Source organism: Vipera ursinii (genome assembly GCF_947247035.1).
Source record: "Vipera ursinii genome assembly, chromosome: 1".
In the NCBI taxonomy this organism is placed as follows: Eukaryota; Metazoa; Chordata; class Lepidosauria; order Squamata; family Viperidae; genus Vipera; species Vipera ursinii.
In genome coordinates, this window is record NC_139512.1 from 272,388,632 (window position 1) to 272,403,004 (window position 14,373).

Genomic DNA, 14,373 nt, shown 5'->3' on the forward strand with positions numbered 1-14,373 from the left:
GTATTTGAGTTTTAGCTTCAGGATCTGGCCTTCTAAAGAGCAGTCAGGGTTGATCTCCTCTAGGACTGACCGGTTTGATCGCCTTGCAGTCCAAGGAACTCGCAGGAGTCTTCTCCAGCACCATAGTTCAAAGGCTTCAATTCTTTGGCGCTCAGCCTTTCTTATGGTCCAACTTTCACTGCCATACATTGCAACTGGGAAGACCATAGCCTTGACTATACGCACTTTTGTTGGCAGGGTGATGTCTCTGCTTTTTAGTGTGCTGTCTAGATTTGCCATGGCTTTCCTCCCAAGGAGCAAGCGTCTTTTAATTTCTTGGCTACAGTCCCCATCTGCAGTGTATTTAAGAATACAATAGCAGTTTAAAATGAAACTTATCTATGGTGATTAAAAAATATATTGATATATAAATATTGTTTAAAAGTTTAAAAAGATTAAAAATATAAATAATGAATCATACAAGAAATAATAGGCTGGATGTCTTGTCCACACAGACAAATCTTCCATTGTATCTGTTACATGATTTCATCAGCTCTTAATTGATTTAAGGAAAATTCCACTCTGTACTGTGAAATCTGTGTAGTTGCATCATGCTTATTAGTTCCATTGCAAATACTCATTCCATGAATTTTAGCTCATTGAAAAATGAATAGCACCTTTTATAGTTCCCTAAAGATGCTTTTTTAGGAAGCAACTGGCCTTTCTTGTTTTTCTTTGAAGACGTTTCTCTTCTCATCCAAGAAGCTTCTTCAGCTCTGACTGGATGGTGGGGAATGGAAGGATTTATATTTCTTCCTTCCTTGCCTGCAAGCAATATAAATCTTTCCATTCCCCACCATCCAGTCAGAACTGAAGATGCTTCTTGGATGAAAAGAGAAACGTCTTCAAAGAAAAACAAGAAAGGAGCAACCATGACCTAGAGGACTGAGAATCTCCGTAAGACTTTTATAGTTCCCTAACTTTTTAGGGATAGAAAGGCAGCTCATATGAAAAATACACATTTGTATGTATGAATAAAAAATAAGAAACAGGTAGCCGTGAACTACGTAAACATTCTGCCCTGTTAGGAATGCTGTGTCAATATCTGAATAGAAGGATCATTAAATCTGATCATGGAAAGCAACCTGCAGCTTTGACATTTGTGCAATATGACTGCTTTACCATGAGGTTATCTGAGTAGCCTATAGCCACTCAAAGAATACAGTGATGTATTCTATTTTGGTAAGCAACTTTTTAAATGAGCGTAGTATGCTGAATGGAAAAGAAAACCCCACAATTTTCCTTTTTGTGGTTGTTACTTGCAAAGTCGTGTCCGACCCATCGCGACCCCATGGACAACGTTCCTCCAGGCAGGCGCCTTTTGGTACTGTCCATGGGGTTTTTATGGTAAAGATACTGGAGTGGGTTGCCATTTCCTTCTCCAGTGGAATCACGTTTTGTCAGAACTCTCTGCTATGACCTGTCCGTCTTGGGTGGCCCTGCACGGCATAGTTCATAGCTTCGTTGAATTACGCAAGCCCCTTCGCCACGACAAGGCAATAACCTATGAAGGGGAATTTTTAAATTTTTAAGTTTTCCTTTACAATACGCTTAATTCCCTTATTACCGAGATCTATGATGATCCTCGATTCCTTTAAAACTCCTCTTTCAATTTTCCCTGCCAGAAATCAATTCGTTTTTTTCCCAAGCTTGTTGCTTTTGGCAAATTTCAGTCCATTTAGTTTGGGAGGCTGTCAAAATAGCCAACACTTTTTATTGTTATTTTTTCATCAGTCTTTCCACTTTAACTACAGTATAAATATAACAAGTCATTGGCATCTTAGCTGGGAAAACAGTTAATATTGATGAAATATTGCCCTCTAGAGGCCTATCAAATAATCCAGTTGCTATAGTAGACCATTATATTTTGCATTCAGGAGTAGTAGAATGCTGATCTTTGATTCTCAAAGCACTCTAGCGCAGAGATCCCCAACCTTTTGGGCACCAGGGAGCGGTTCTGTGGAGAAAGGTTTTTCCACAGACCGGAGGGGGCATTTTTTTGTGTGCTGCCTGCATCCCACAAATGGGGCTTTGCTTGTTTGTGCAGACTGGTTGCTGGCATACCGTGGCCCGGTACCACTCCACGGCCTGGGGGTTGGGGACTCCTGCTCTAACATGTTCGTGTTCTCTGAAGTAGCTTTATATTGCCAAGCTAAATTCAGTTCCTCACTCTTTATCTGTAATGATATGGGACAGATTTCAAGGCAGAAAGGTGCCATGAAGGTACAATAGCCTTTCATTGGGAATTTCGATCTGCCAGTTGCTGCAAACCAACCAACCAACCAATAAATAAATAAGTAGTTTGTGGCTCTATACAGAAACAAGGCAGCCCTTATATTCATCTTGAAGTCTGTTCTTGTACAGCAGACCATCACTGTAATACCAGACTTCCAGTGAAAACAAAGCCATTTGTTGTCAAGTTGGCTATGGCAGTGCAAAATGTCATAGCCTGGCTGGATTCTGACATTGATTCCTGTCCCAGTATAGAGAAATATTTGCAAAGAAATCTTTCTTCTGTAATAGAAATCCCCATTCCTCCCCATGTTGTTAATTTTAGTCAAAGAAAAGCAAATATGACAATCCCATTGAGCCCAAAATTTCTGTTGCCAAGCGAGACAGTTGTTAAGTGAGTTTTACCTCACTTTACGACCTTTCTTGCCACAGTTGTTAAGTGAATCACTGCAGTTGTTAACTTACTAACATGGTTGTTAAGTGAATCTGGCTTCCCCATTGACTTTGCTTGTCAGAAGATCACACAAGTTGATCACGTTGACTGTGGGACACTGCAGCCATCATAAGTACAAGTCAGTTGCCAAGCATCTGAATTTTGATCACGCGACCATGGGGATGCTGCAATGGTCATAAGTGTGAAAGACGGTTAGAACTCACTTTTTTTCAGTGATGTTGTAACTTCGAACAGTCACTAAATGAACTGTTGTAAGTTGAGGATTATCTGTATACAGCTTTATAATAATCAGAAGGAAGTGCAATTCTTAACAGCATATTTAAGAATGATCGTTAGCCAATTTTTAAATTTTTGAACCTCAGCCTTTCAGAGAGAGTTAACAATTCTGTGCATCTTTTAAAAAGGCAGAACGTATTTTAAAAATGCATTTACTTTGTGCGCCTACTAAAACAGAATATCTTGTTCTGTGCCAAAAGCCAGTTTGAAAAATGGAATGCTTTAAAATATTAAGTTGATTTTATTTTTAAGTGTAAGAACGTAACCCAAAAAGTACTGTAATCAGTAGGGATGATCTGCTGTAGGACTGTCATCCCAACTGTTCATAATGGTAAATTCTCAGATAGATAGTTTGAGATGAGGATGTTTGTTACGTTTTAAGAACTTCCCTCAAGACTATACGGCAAGAAAAATATTTCTAAAGTGTTATTTGGCTGGCAAAATGGATTTTTAATCGCCTCCTTTCTAAGCCTCCCAAATCTGCAGAAAGTTGGGCCTCCTGAAGCAGGTTTGTGCAGAGATTATGGGTAGCCATTGGAAGGAGAAATTCTATTAAAAGAGAAAAATCATACATATATTGGATATAGCCTATAACAGTGATGGCGAACCTTTTAGAGACTGAGTGCCCAAACTGCAACCCAAAACCCACTTATGTATCATCAGGTGCCGGGTGGGCGTGGCCCGTTGGGTGGGCGTGGCCCGTTGGGTGGGCGTAGCTGCGATGGTAACAGCAGACGGGTAGGAGTAAAAAGTTCAATCAATCAATTCCAACTTTGCGAGATCTTTTTTTTCCCGTGAGAAGTTGAAATTGATTGATTGATTGAAACTTTTTTTTTTTGCACATAGCAGTGGAGGCCTAAAGTGAAAAGGTTTTATAAGACCCAGTTGAAGGCCTAGGACTGGGGCAATGGCATGCATGCCCACAGAGAGGGCTCTGCATGCCACCTGTGGCATGCGTGCCATAGGTTCACCACCACGGGCCTATAATATAGATCAGGGGTGTCAAACTCAATTTCATCAAGGGCCGCATCAGCATTGCGGTTGCCCTCAGGGGGCCAGGTGGGTATAGCCAGGGTGGGCGTGGCCTACTGGGTGGGCGTGGCTAGAATGCGTATGGCCTACTGGGTGGGCATGGCCAGCTCTACATCGTTCGCATCAAAGGTGCCTATGAGGGCCTGGGCAGGGGTGGGACAGATCTGAGGGTCTCTGGCAGAAGGAGGGTCTCTGGGCCAGGGCCAAGGCAGTGGGGGCTGTTCCCTCACTGTTTCCAGGATGGCTTCGCGGGCCACATGAAACCACTTCGCGGGCCGAATCCGGCCCCCGGGCCTTGTGCTTGACATGCCTGATATAGATAGAACACAGTGAAGTCCCTGTTGCTCCCCAGAGCTTTGGCTTTGTAGGTGACCTTACAATTTCAGAATTGGGAAAGAAGCAATACTAATACCATACTGCTTTTATGGCTCAGTCCAATGACTTGACTTCTGCAGGGTTCCAGTGACCCATACTTCTGCGGTAAGAATGTATGGATAGGTCTGCCAAATTAATGGCAGCAAAATTATTTAAAATGTAAGAAAGATAGACCTTAGGAAAAACAGAAGTCACTTTCTAACTAAATGTTTGTGGCTTGGTTTTCTCTGAAGAGTTGCTTGATTTGTGGGGAAGATATTTCCTGATGACTCTGCAGTACACAAATAATAGGCTTCATCAGATGGTTTGTGATTGCATGTCAGTGGAATAGCCCGCAATTCTTGATATCAGCAGGATTCTTCAGTTCTTTCCTGCGGATATTCTAGAATAGTCTATAATGTTGTTTTTATCGCTTTTAGAAAGTGCTTTCCAAAATGCACATACACCCCCATATCCACAAACGAACTACTCTCTTAAGTGCAGATTGGTCCAGAAATTACTGTTCACATCCTTTTGGCTCTGTTTTGGTATCTGAATGAACAAATGAAGATGGAAAATGCACATTAATTTTCACGTCAAGGATTTTTGGTTTGTTTACCATTTTCAAAACCAAATTGAGGTACTAGATTAGTAGATTGATTCATTTCATCTATCTAAAAGCGCCACAATAATGCTTTTGGTTATTTATTCCAAATAATAATACTTTTGTTACTTCATCAACCATTCGGTTAACACTGTATTAACCATTGTTAGCAAATGCTGCGTAAAATGTCTGATTCCAAGGCAGGACAGTTCTGGAAAACATAATTCAACTGCAAAATTACAAACAGAACAAAGAAGCGGATGCCAGATTCAGATGGGTTTAATTAATGGCATGGTTTGATTAGGAATAAGTTAAAAATTGCTTCTGCAAGTGATTTATATATTTTTCATACATTTGCAAAGAATATATGTAAGACATTACGTTGGGAAACATAAATAGTACCGGTATGTAAGGAAAGCATACTCCAACTCTTATTGATGATGATGATGATGATGATGATGATGATGATGATGATAATAATAATAATAATAATAATAATAATAATAATAATAATAATAAGAAGAAGAAGAAGAAGAAGAAGAAGAAGAAGAAGAAGAAGAAGAAGAAGAAGAAAGAAGAAGAAGAAGAAGAAGAAGTAGTTGGAAGGGATCTTGGAGGTCATCTAGTCCAACCCCCTGTTCAGACAAATGGCTGTCCAGTCTCTTCTTAAAAACTTCCAGTGTTGGAGCATTCACCACTTCTGGAGGCAGGTTGTTCCACTGGTTAATTGTTCTAACTGTCAGGAAGTTTCTCCTTAGTTCTAGGTTGCTTCTCTCCTTGACTAGTTTCCATCCATTGCTTCTTGTCCTGCTTTCAGGTGCTTTGGAGAATAGCTTGACTCCCTCTTCTTTGTGGCAGACCCTGAGATATTGGAACTCTGCTATCATGTCACCCCTCACCCTTCTCTTCATTAAACTAGACATACCCAATTCCAGCAACCGTTCCTTATCTTTTAGCCTCCAGTCCCCCAATCATCTTTGTTGCTCTTCTCTGTACCCTTTCTAGAGTCTTGACATCTGTTTCACATCGTGGTGACCAAAACTGGATGCAGTATTCCAGGTGTGGCTTTACCAAGGCATTGTAAAGTAGTATTAGTACTTCACTTGATCTTGATTCTATCCCTCTGTTAATGAAGCCTAGCACTGTGTTGGCTTTTTTGGTAGCTGCAGCACACTGCTGGCTCATATTGAAGTGATTGTCTACTAGGACTCCGAGATCCCTCTCACAGTTACTACTATTGAGCAAGGTACCACCTATACCAGACATGTCAAACACAAGGCCTGGGGGTCAGATCCGGCCCGCAAAGTGGTTTCATGCGGCCCGCAAAGCCATCCTGGAAACAGTGAGGGAACGGCCCCCACTGCCTTGGCCCTGGCCCAGAGACCCACCTTCTGCCAGAGACCCTCAGATCTGTCCCACTCCTGCCCAGGCCCCCATAGGCACCCTTGATGCGAACGATGTAGAGTTGGCCACGCCCACCCAGTAGGCCATACGCACTCTATCCATGCCCACCCGGTAGGCCATGCCCACCCGGTAGGCCATGCCCACCCAGGCCACACCCACCCAGCCCCCTGAGGGCAACCGCAATGCTGATGCGGCCCTCAATGAAATTGAGTTTGACACCCCTGACCTATACTATACCTGTGCATTTGATTTTTCCTGCCTAAATGTAGAACCTTACTTTTTTCACCATTGAATTTCATTTTGTTAAATAGTGACCAGTGTTTGAGTCTGTCCAGATCCTCCTGTATTTTAAGCCTATCTTCTGGAGTATTGGTGTTTCCTGCCAGCTTGGTATTGTCTGCAAATTTGATGAGTTCCCCCTTTATCCCCTCATCCAAATCGTTAATGAAGATGTTGAAGAGCACTGGGCCCAGAACAGAGCCCTGGGGCACCCCACTACACACTTCCTTCCATGTAGATGAGGACCACACGCTGAGTACGGCCTGTCAGCCAGCTACAAATCCATCTGGTGGTGATGCTATCTAACCCACATTTTTCTATCTTATCAAGTAGTAGGTTGTGATCTACTTTATCAAATGCCTTACTGAAGTCCAAGTAAATTAGATCTACAGCATTCCTCTGGTACACTAATTTTGTCACTTGGTCAAAGAATGCAATAAGATTTGTCTGGCATGATCTGTTTTTGACAAACCCATGTTGACTTTTAGTGATGACTTTGTTTGCATCAAGGTGTTCACTGATTTGTTGTTTGATTATCTTTTCCAGAATCTTCCCAGGTATTGAGGTCAGGCTGATAGGTCTGTAGTTTCCTGGATCTATTTTTTTCCCTTTTTTGAAGATGGGAACTGCATCAGCTCTCTTCCAGTCCTCTGGTAGTTCCCCAGTGCTCCAGGATCTTTGAAAAATATAGTTCAGTGATTCTGAGATCACGTCTGCCAGTTCCTTGAAAACTTTGGGGTGTAATCCATCTGGTCCTGGTGATTTGAACTCGTCTAGGCTGGACAGGTGCTCACTTACCATTTTCTTGCCTATCTTAACTTGCATTTCTATTCTGTTTTTTATGGCACTGGTTTTGGTAGGTTGGACTGTTTTTTCCCTTTGTGTAAAGACAGATGCAAAAAACAAGTTAAATAGTTCTGCTTTCTCCCTGTTGCTTGTCACCTTCTTTCCACTTTCCCCCACTAATGGACCAATCATTTCCTTAACTTTTTTCTTGTTTTTTATATGTTGAAAGAAGCTTTTTTGTTATTTTTGACTTTGGTCGCAATCCTTAGTTCATTTTGAGCCTTAGCTTTCCTCACTTCATCTTTGCAGGCACGGGCTATTTGCTGATATTCTGACTTAGTTGTTTGCCCCTGTTTCCAATTCTTATACTTGTCCTTTTTATCTTTAAATTTGTCAGAGAGTTCTTTATACAGCCATGCTGATTTCTTTTGAGAGCTGTTATTTTTCTTCTTTGTTGGTATTGTACTAGACTGGGCCTTTATTATCTCACTTTTCAAAATTTCCCAAGCTTCTTGAGTTGTTTTCGCCTTTAGGATTCTCATCCATGGAATTCTTCCCAAGGTCTCTCTAAGTTTATTGAAATTAGCTCTTTTAAAGTCCAAGACGCTAGTTTGGCTGTGTTCTAGTGCTTGTGCCTCCAGAATGTTGAATTCCAATATTGCATGATCACTTCCCCCCAAGGTTCCTGTGGCTTCGACACTTTCTATCATTTCATGTCTGTTTGTGAGAATTAAATCCAATATGGCTAATCCCCTAGTTCCCTTCTCTACTTTTTGGGAGAGAAAGTTGTCTGCTAGGTTTGTCAGGAATCTGTTTGATCTTCCACGTGGTGCAGAGTTTGTCTCCCAGTTGATATCAGGGTAATTAAAGCCCCCCATTGCTATTGTGATGTGCTTCTTACATACCTTAGTTAACTGACTAGCAAAAAGTTCATCTATTTCCTCTGCTTGGTTGGGCGGCCTATAGTATACACCTATGGCAATGTCATTTCCCCCCCCCCTTTTATATTGACCCAAATGCATTCAAGTTTACAGTTCTCGTTATTGTTGTGCTCTATTTCTGTAGAGATAAAGTTATTTCTTATATATAGAGCAACTCCACCTCCTCTTTTGTTTAGTCTGTTTCTTTTAAATATTTTAAATCCCTCTAGCTGTGTGTTCCATTTGTGGGTTTCATCCCACCATGTTTTCGTAATCGCAACAATATCATATCCGCCCTCATTTACCTGAATTTCTAGTTCACCCTGCTTACTGTTCATACTCTGCGCATTGGTGTATAGACATTTGAGTCCTTTATGACTGACCCTGTGTTTACTTGCTACATAACTTGTGTGGTGCCTGACTTCCCCTATTTTCTTAGATTGCCGGGGACAGTGATGGTCTGTATCAATTAACTCACTGTCCCCATTGTTTAGTTTAAATGTTCCTCCAGTAAAGCTGTGAATTTATTGCCAAGTAACCCTTCTTGGATGGATGCAGACCATCTCTTTTGTACATTTTTTCATTGGACCAGTTACAGACATCATGACTAATATAACCAAAGCCTTCTCCTTTACACCACTCCTTTAGCCACATATTAAATTCTGCTATACGCTGGCCTTTTCCATTTTGCTCCTTATACACTGGTAAAACCTCTGAAAAAGTAAGCCTACAGCCTATTCTGCTAAGTTCCTGCCCCAAGTTCTGGAAATCATTCTGCACAGAGAGTACATATCTTTGGGACAGATCGTTAGTGCCAAGATGTACAATAGCCTCCACATCACAGTCCTTGCTGGCATTCTTGATTATTTTAGAAATACGCTTCTTGTCCCTATTGGCAGTAGCACCTGGAAAACACCTGACCTCTTTTGAAAACTCTGTGTCCTTTCCTAAATTTACATACCTTATAATTGAATCACCAACCAGAAGGTGGCTTCTCTTTTTGGATGCCTTTCTGTTCTTGCATGACTGGTGTCTAATACCAGATTCGCACTTCTCCCTGTCGAAAACAAGTTTTTCATCTTGGACCACGATCCCCTGCTTATTTGAGTTATTATCACAGATACCTTTACCTGTCTCCTTAATGTCCCTATTAAGGTCAGAAAGGGCACTGAATCTGTTATGCAGGAACACAGCGAAAGCTTTGTGTTATGGTTCACAGATCTCACCCTGCCAGATCCCACGGTTGTCCACACTGCTCTTCTCCTGCAGGATCTTTGTGGTAGAGGGGGCTGATAGCACGGAGGCTCAATAGGGTAGAAGGGCTGAACTGGACACATAATTTCTGCCTGAAGAGCACAGATTACAGACCCTAGAATAATCTGTCCTTGTAGACTAGTGATTTGTTTACAGATAGGACAGTTTCCAAGTTTGAAAAGGGTACTGCAAAAGACAGCTGCAAAACAAGTGTTGCACTGAACTAAGCCAGACATTCTTAGATACAAGGAATCTCAGATGCACTTGCCCTGAATGTACTGCTGCTGTTTTCGATATTTAGTTATATAATTAGTGGGGGCCGCTACTTTTTTGGTGCAGCCTTTCCAAAACTTACAGAATGTAGCACTTCCCAGCAGCTCTGAGCAGTTGAAATTCTGCTGAAAAGCGATGGAGAAGCCACCTTCTGGTTGGTGATTCAATTATAAGGGCCCCAAATGCAGTTCAAATACAATGCAAACCAATCAGGGCCCTGGCTACTTTTTTGGTGCAGCCTTTCCAAAACTTACAGAATGTAAGTCTAAGAATAGAACTTTAAACCATTTGAAAATACTATTATAAAACCTTCATTTCATAGTAAAAAATCTGAACATGTATAAAACACATTAAATGAAATATTTTCCAAAGGGAACTGGAAATAGTGTTGGGCTAACTTCAAATTTGAAAGAAAAATCTAGATTAAATCCTAGATCTCTCTACCTTAAAAAAAATAGATTAGGCAACACACATTAGAAATGTGGGAATCTCAAGTGCAAAACTGCTAAGCTTGTAAGCCGCCCTGAGTCTTTGGAGAAGGGCGGGATATAAATGGAATTAAAATAAATTAAAAAAATAAAACAGAACACAATTCTGAATTGTTCAAATGTGCTGAACATATTGACCTGTTAGCTTCACTTATCACAAGATACTTTGTGTAAATATGCAAAACCTGTGTGCAAATTAGGAAGAGGTTTCCTTCAGCTATAGGAAAATACCTGGGTTTAGGTTCTCTTCAGACGCCATTTTCTGCCTGACCCTTATCCTGATCTTCTCATGATTCAGGAACACTGCTTTCTAGTCATTTACTGTATCTTTTTAGCTTACAAGGGGTAAAAAAAATGGAAATCATAGATAATTGCTGCTTTTTGTATCATAGTTGAGGCCAAATCCTTAGCAATAAATTCTACTAGGATGCTGCAGAATTTTAAAACCACACAAACCAATAGTTCCATATTTGAGTATATGGGAAATTTAATACTAATCATGAGGTTTTTGTCTTTCAGGAACCCAATCTGGATGTAAGGCCAGAGTCTCTTCAGGCACCACAGCCAAATACTGATACTTTGGATAAACCAAAGTTAAAAGCTGGTGGTTCAGTAGAAAGTTTGCGGAGTTCTCTCAGTGGCCAAAGCTCCATGAGTAAGTAATGTATATAAAGTCAGCTATGCTCAATTTAGATGTAAAAATCTCAACCTAAGGAACATGGCCTAGACCAGATGCTAATACTTTGTTCATATTCTCTGCCTTCATCCATTCTTCTTTGCCCCATGCTTACCCGCATCTGTTGTGGGGGGTTAATTATTTCAAGTTTTTTGGGAGAAAGTGATGCCCAAGATTACCCAGATGACTTTCTGCTTAAGGTGGGATTAGAAGTCACTGTCTCCCATATTCTAGTCTGGTGCCTTAACACCAAATTGACACTCTCTTAATTGTCTTAAGTAGCGAGAAAAGAAGATGTCTATTTTAAGCTGAATCCAAGCCTTCTTGAGTCAAGTTTCAGAGATAGTGGGGATTATTATCAGGTTTTTTAAAAAATATATATATATCTGTTTTTGTGGGTCTTCATTTAGGAAGTAATAGAGGGCTCAACTGAAGGCTAGGATCTGCATTAATGTTTGGGGAGAAGCAGAAGTTGTGGTAAGGCAAGAGCAGCCACACCACATAGATTTGTAAACCACCCAAAGTCACTTAGGCAAAATAGGTGGTATAGAAATTTGATAAATAAATAAATTTAAATAAATAAATCTCTGGGGAGCTAATCAGATCAGATGGTAAATATGCCATTAAAGAAGCAAAAAGGCCACAGGATCTACTGTGTTTGCTGTTCTAATAACACCTAGAATGGTGATGTTAGACTAGAGTCAGAGGAATGTTCCTGACATCTTAGGGGATTTCACGTCAGGATCTGCTTGTTGTCTTTTGCAATTCCTTTGCTTTTGCCTTTTTTTTTCCTGCACAAATAGGTGGGCAGACGGTAAGCACAACTGACTCTTCGACCAGCAATAGAGAGAGCGTCAAGTCTGAAGATGGTGATGAGGAGGAGCTCGCCTACCGAGGGCCTTTCTGTGGCCGTGCCAGGGTTCACACTGACTTCACCCCCAGCCCTTATGATACAGATTCCCTTAAACTCAAGGTACTTTTCATGAACTAACTGGCAAATTTGAATGAAGGGATATTGCTTACAAAGGTACTAAATGTTCTCTAAATGTTCCGTAGTCAGGCCCGAGATCTGGTGGAAAGGACTACCTATCCAAACCTCCTTGATACACTAGTTTCTCATTTTTACTAGATTCTAAATATAGTTCTTTTTAGAAAGGCTATCATTTTTACAAACGTTGATCAATATCTTTAAAGTGATTATCTGGCTACTTTTAAAAAGGCTATGAAACTACTTTGTTGAAATTAAGATGTGTGCATACATTTCTTTCTTTCTGTATGGCTGCCCATCTCCCTCATAAAACTCTGGGTGGCGAATAAAAATTTAAAAATGCAATATAAAAATGCACATCTAGACCAACTACCAACACAAAGTGGCCACCAAAGAACCAACTTTCTGGGTTCAATTACTCTCTTGACCCCCATGTTCAGGAAAATAGCCAGTTCTTCAATGTTTTCTTAAAAGGTGAGCAGTGTCAGGTTAACCAAGGCTTGGATGGTATGGTAATCCAGAGTACAGATGCAGTTGTGGAGAAGCCACACATCCTGGATTTCACTAGATGCAATCCCTGAACCGATAGGCCCGTGAGCATGTCCCTTTCACCTGACCTAATGGGACAGGTTCAAACAATGAGAGTAAGGCAGTCCCTCAAATACCTGTTCTCAAACGTTAATATTCTCTCCCCACCACCACCACTTTTTTTCTGGATAAATGGAAAAGTCAACCCAAGTACTTATTTTTATAGAAAAGGTCATGTTAAAAGGCAGGAACATGAGTGTGGATCAAAAATTGAGCCAATAGCGAAGGGTGATTTTATTCCATATATACCTTTGGCAAAAAAAATATATATTTTCAGATAGAAATTGCTCCCATCTAAATACTTAGTCATGAAGACTCATGCCGATGATTTAAAAAAAAATCTACTGTATATGGGTAGAAGTATGTTTTATGTTCAGTTATAATGCTGCAGAATTAAGAAGTGGAGTCTCTTTATGTAAAGAAAAAATAATAATTGAGCCGTTCTTTTATTTGCTCAGTTTCATTTTTTTAAAAAAATAAATAAATGAAGGATTCCACAAGAGGTTGTACACATAAGAGCTATCTGGATTGATTTAGTACATCCCTTGAATGTATTTTTTTTCTTTTCTCAACTACAGAAGGGTGATATTATTGATATAATTAGCAAGCCTCCCATGGGTACCTGGATGGGTCTTCTGAACAATAAAGTTGGTACTTTCAAATTCATCTATGTGGATGTGTTAAATGAAGAGGAAGAAAAGCCAAAAAGGCCCACAAGGAGGCGTCGAAAAGGAAGATTACAGCAGCCCAAATCTGTCGAGGATCTCCTCGATCGCATCAATTTAAAGGTCAATATCCATTTTTTCCCTATTTCCCGGGTCTTATAAGCAAGCCTTGTTTTTCTCTCTTATGTAAGCAAGGATGCTTATCCTTCAGTAGTTATCAGCTAAAGAACAAAATTCTTGGAAAAATAAGTCACAAAGTTCCTGAAAGGGCCCTCCTTGGCACAATTTGTCTCCCCAACACTTATTAAAGTAGTTAAAATCTCCCAATACTTTGACTTCCATGTATCTTTCAAAGATGTGCAGTTTGCTTTTGGAAGACAGTATGTATATCCCAACAGCCAGGCAGATAATAGTAATTTATGTCATATTTTTACTCATATGCTCTGTATCGGATTGTAAAGTTAATTCATCTGAAATTTTGGACCTTTTTAACTCTTCTTTTCTACTGCGTTTGTTCCTTTTGAACAAATTGTATTCCTGCCATGGAAGTCAACCCACCCTGTCTCCGTGAGACCTATTAAATCAGATTTGCCTTCCTGTGCCAAAGGTTCAAGCTCATCTTCATTATTCTAATTGTCTATAGTCTAATCATTAACATATAGTGATTTAATAGCCTAGGTGAAAAAGTATTCCTCTTTCTTTTCAGAGTGCAGAAAGCTTGATCTGAAGATTTAAGGGTTTTACTTGTCAACTCCCAGTGCATTCAGTTTAAAGCTCTCCCCATTAGGCTCAACATGTTTTAGCCAAATACATTTTTACCAATCCTTATGAGGTGCAACCCATTTCATGGCAGCATTGGATTCTCCAGATAATGTAATCATAGTCCTAGAAATTATTTGAATAGCTGATGCTTCATTTCCAGTATTCTTGTTGTCCTCCTCAGTCCTCCTTCAGAGACCAAAGAGTAGATGATCACATTACCTAACATTGCAATTATTGATTCCAACTAATTAAACCTGGATTCAACTCTTATAGATTTTATTTAGTAAACATTTTTTAAT

General features: G+C 40.2%; 1 protein-coding gene across 1 annotated transcript in view; it reads left to right on the forward strand.

Moving 5' to 3' along the window:
- SASH1 (SAM and SH3 domain containing 1) overlaps positions 1–14,373 on the forward strand; it is a gene marked incomplete at its 5' end in the record, with an annotated part of 622,444 nt that overhangs the window by 594,576 nt on the left and 13,495 nt on the right. The window contains 3 exons of the mRNA XM_083348726.1: positions 10,915–11,050; positions 11,875–12,044; positions 13,226–13,435. Of these exons, the coding sequence (XP_083204852.1) occupies positions 10,915–11,050; positions 11,875–12,044; positions 13,226–13,435 (516 nt within the window). The remainder of the gene's footprint in view (positions 1–10,914; positions 11,051–11,874; positions 12,045–13,225; positions 13,436–14,373) is intronic.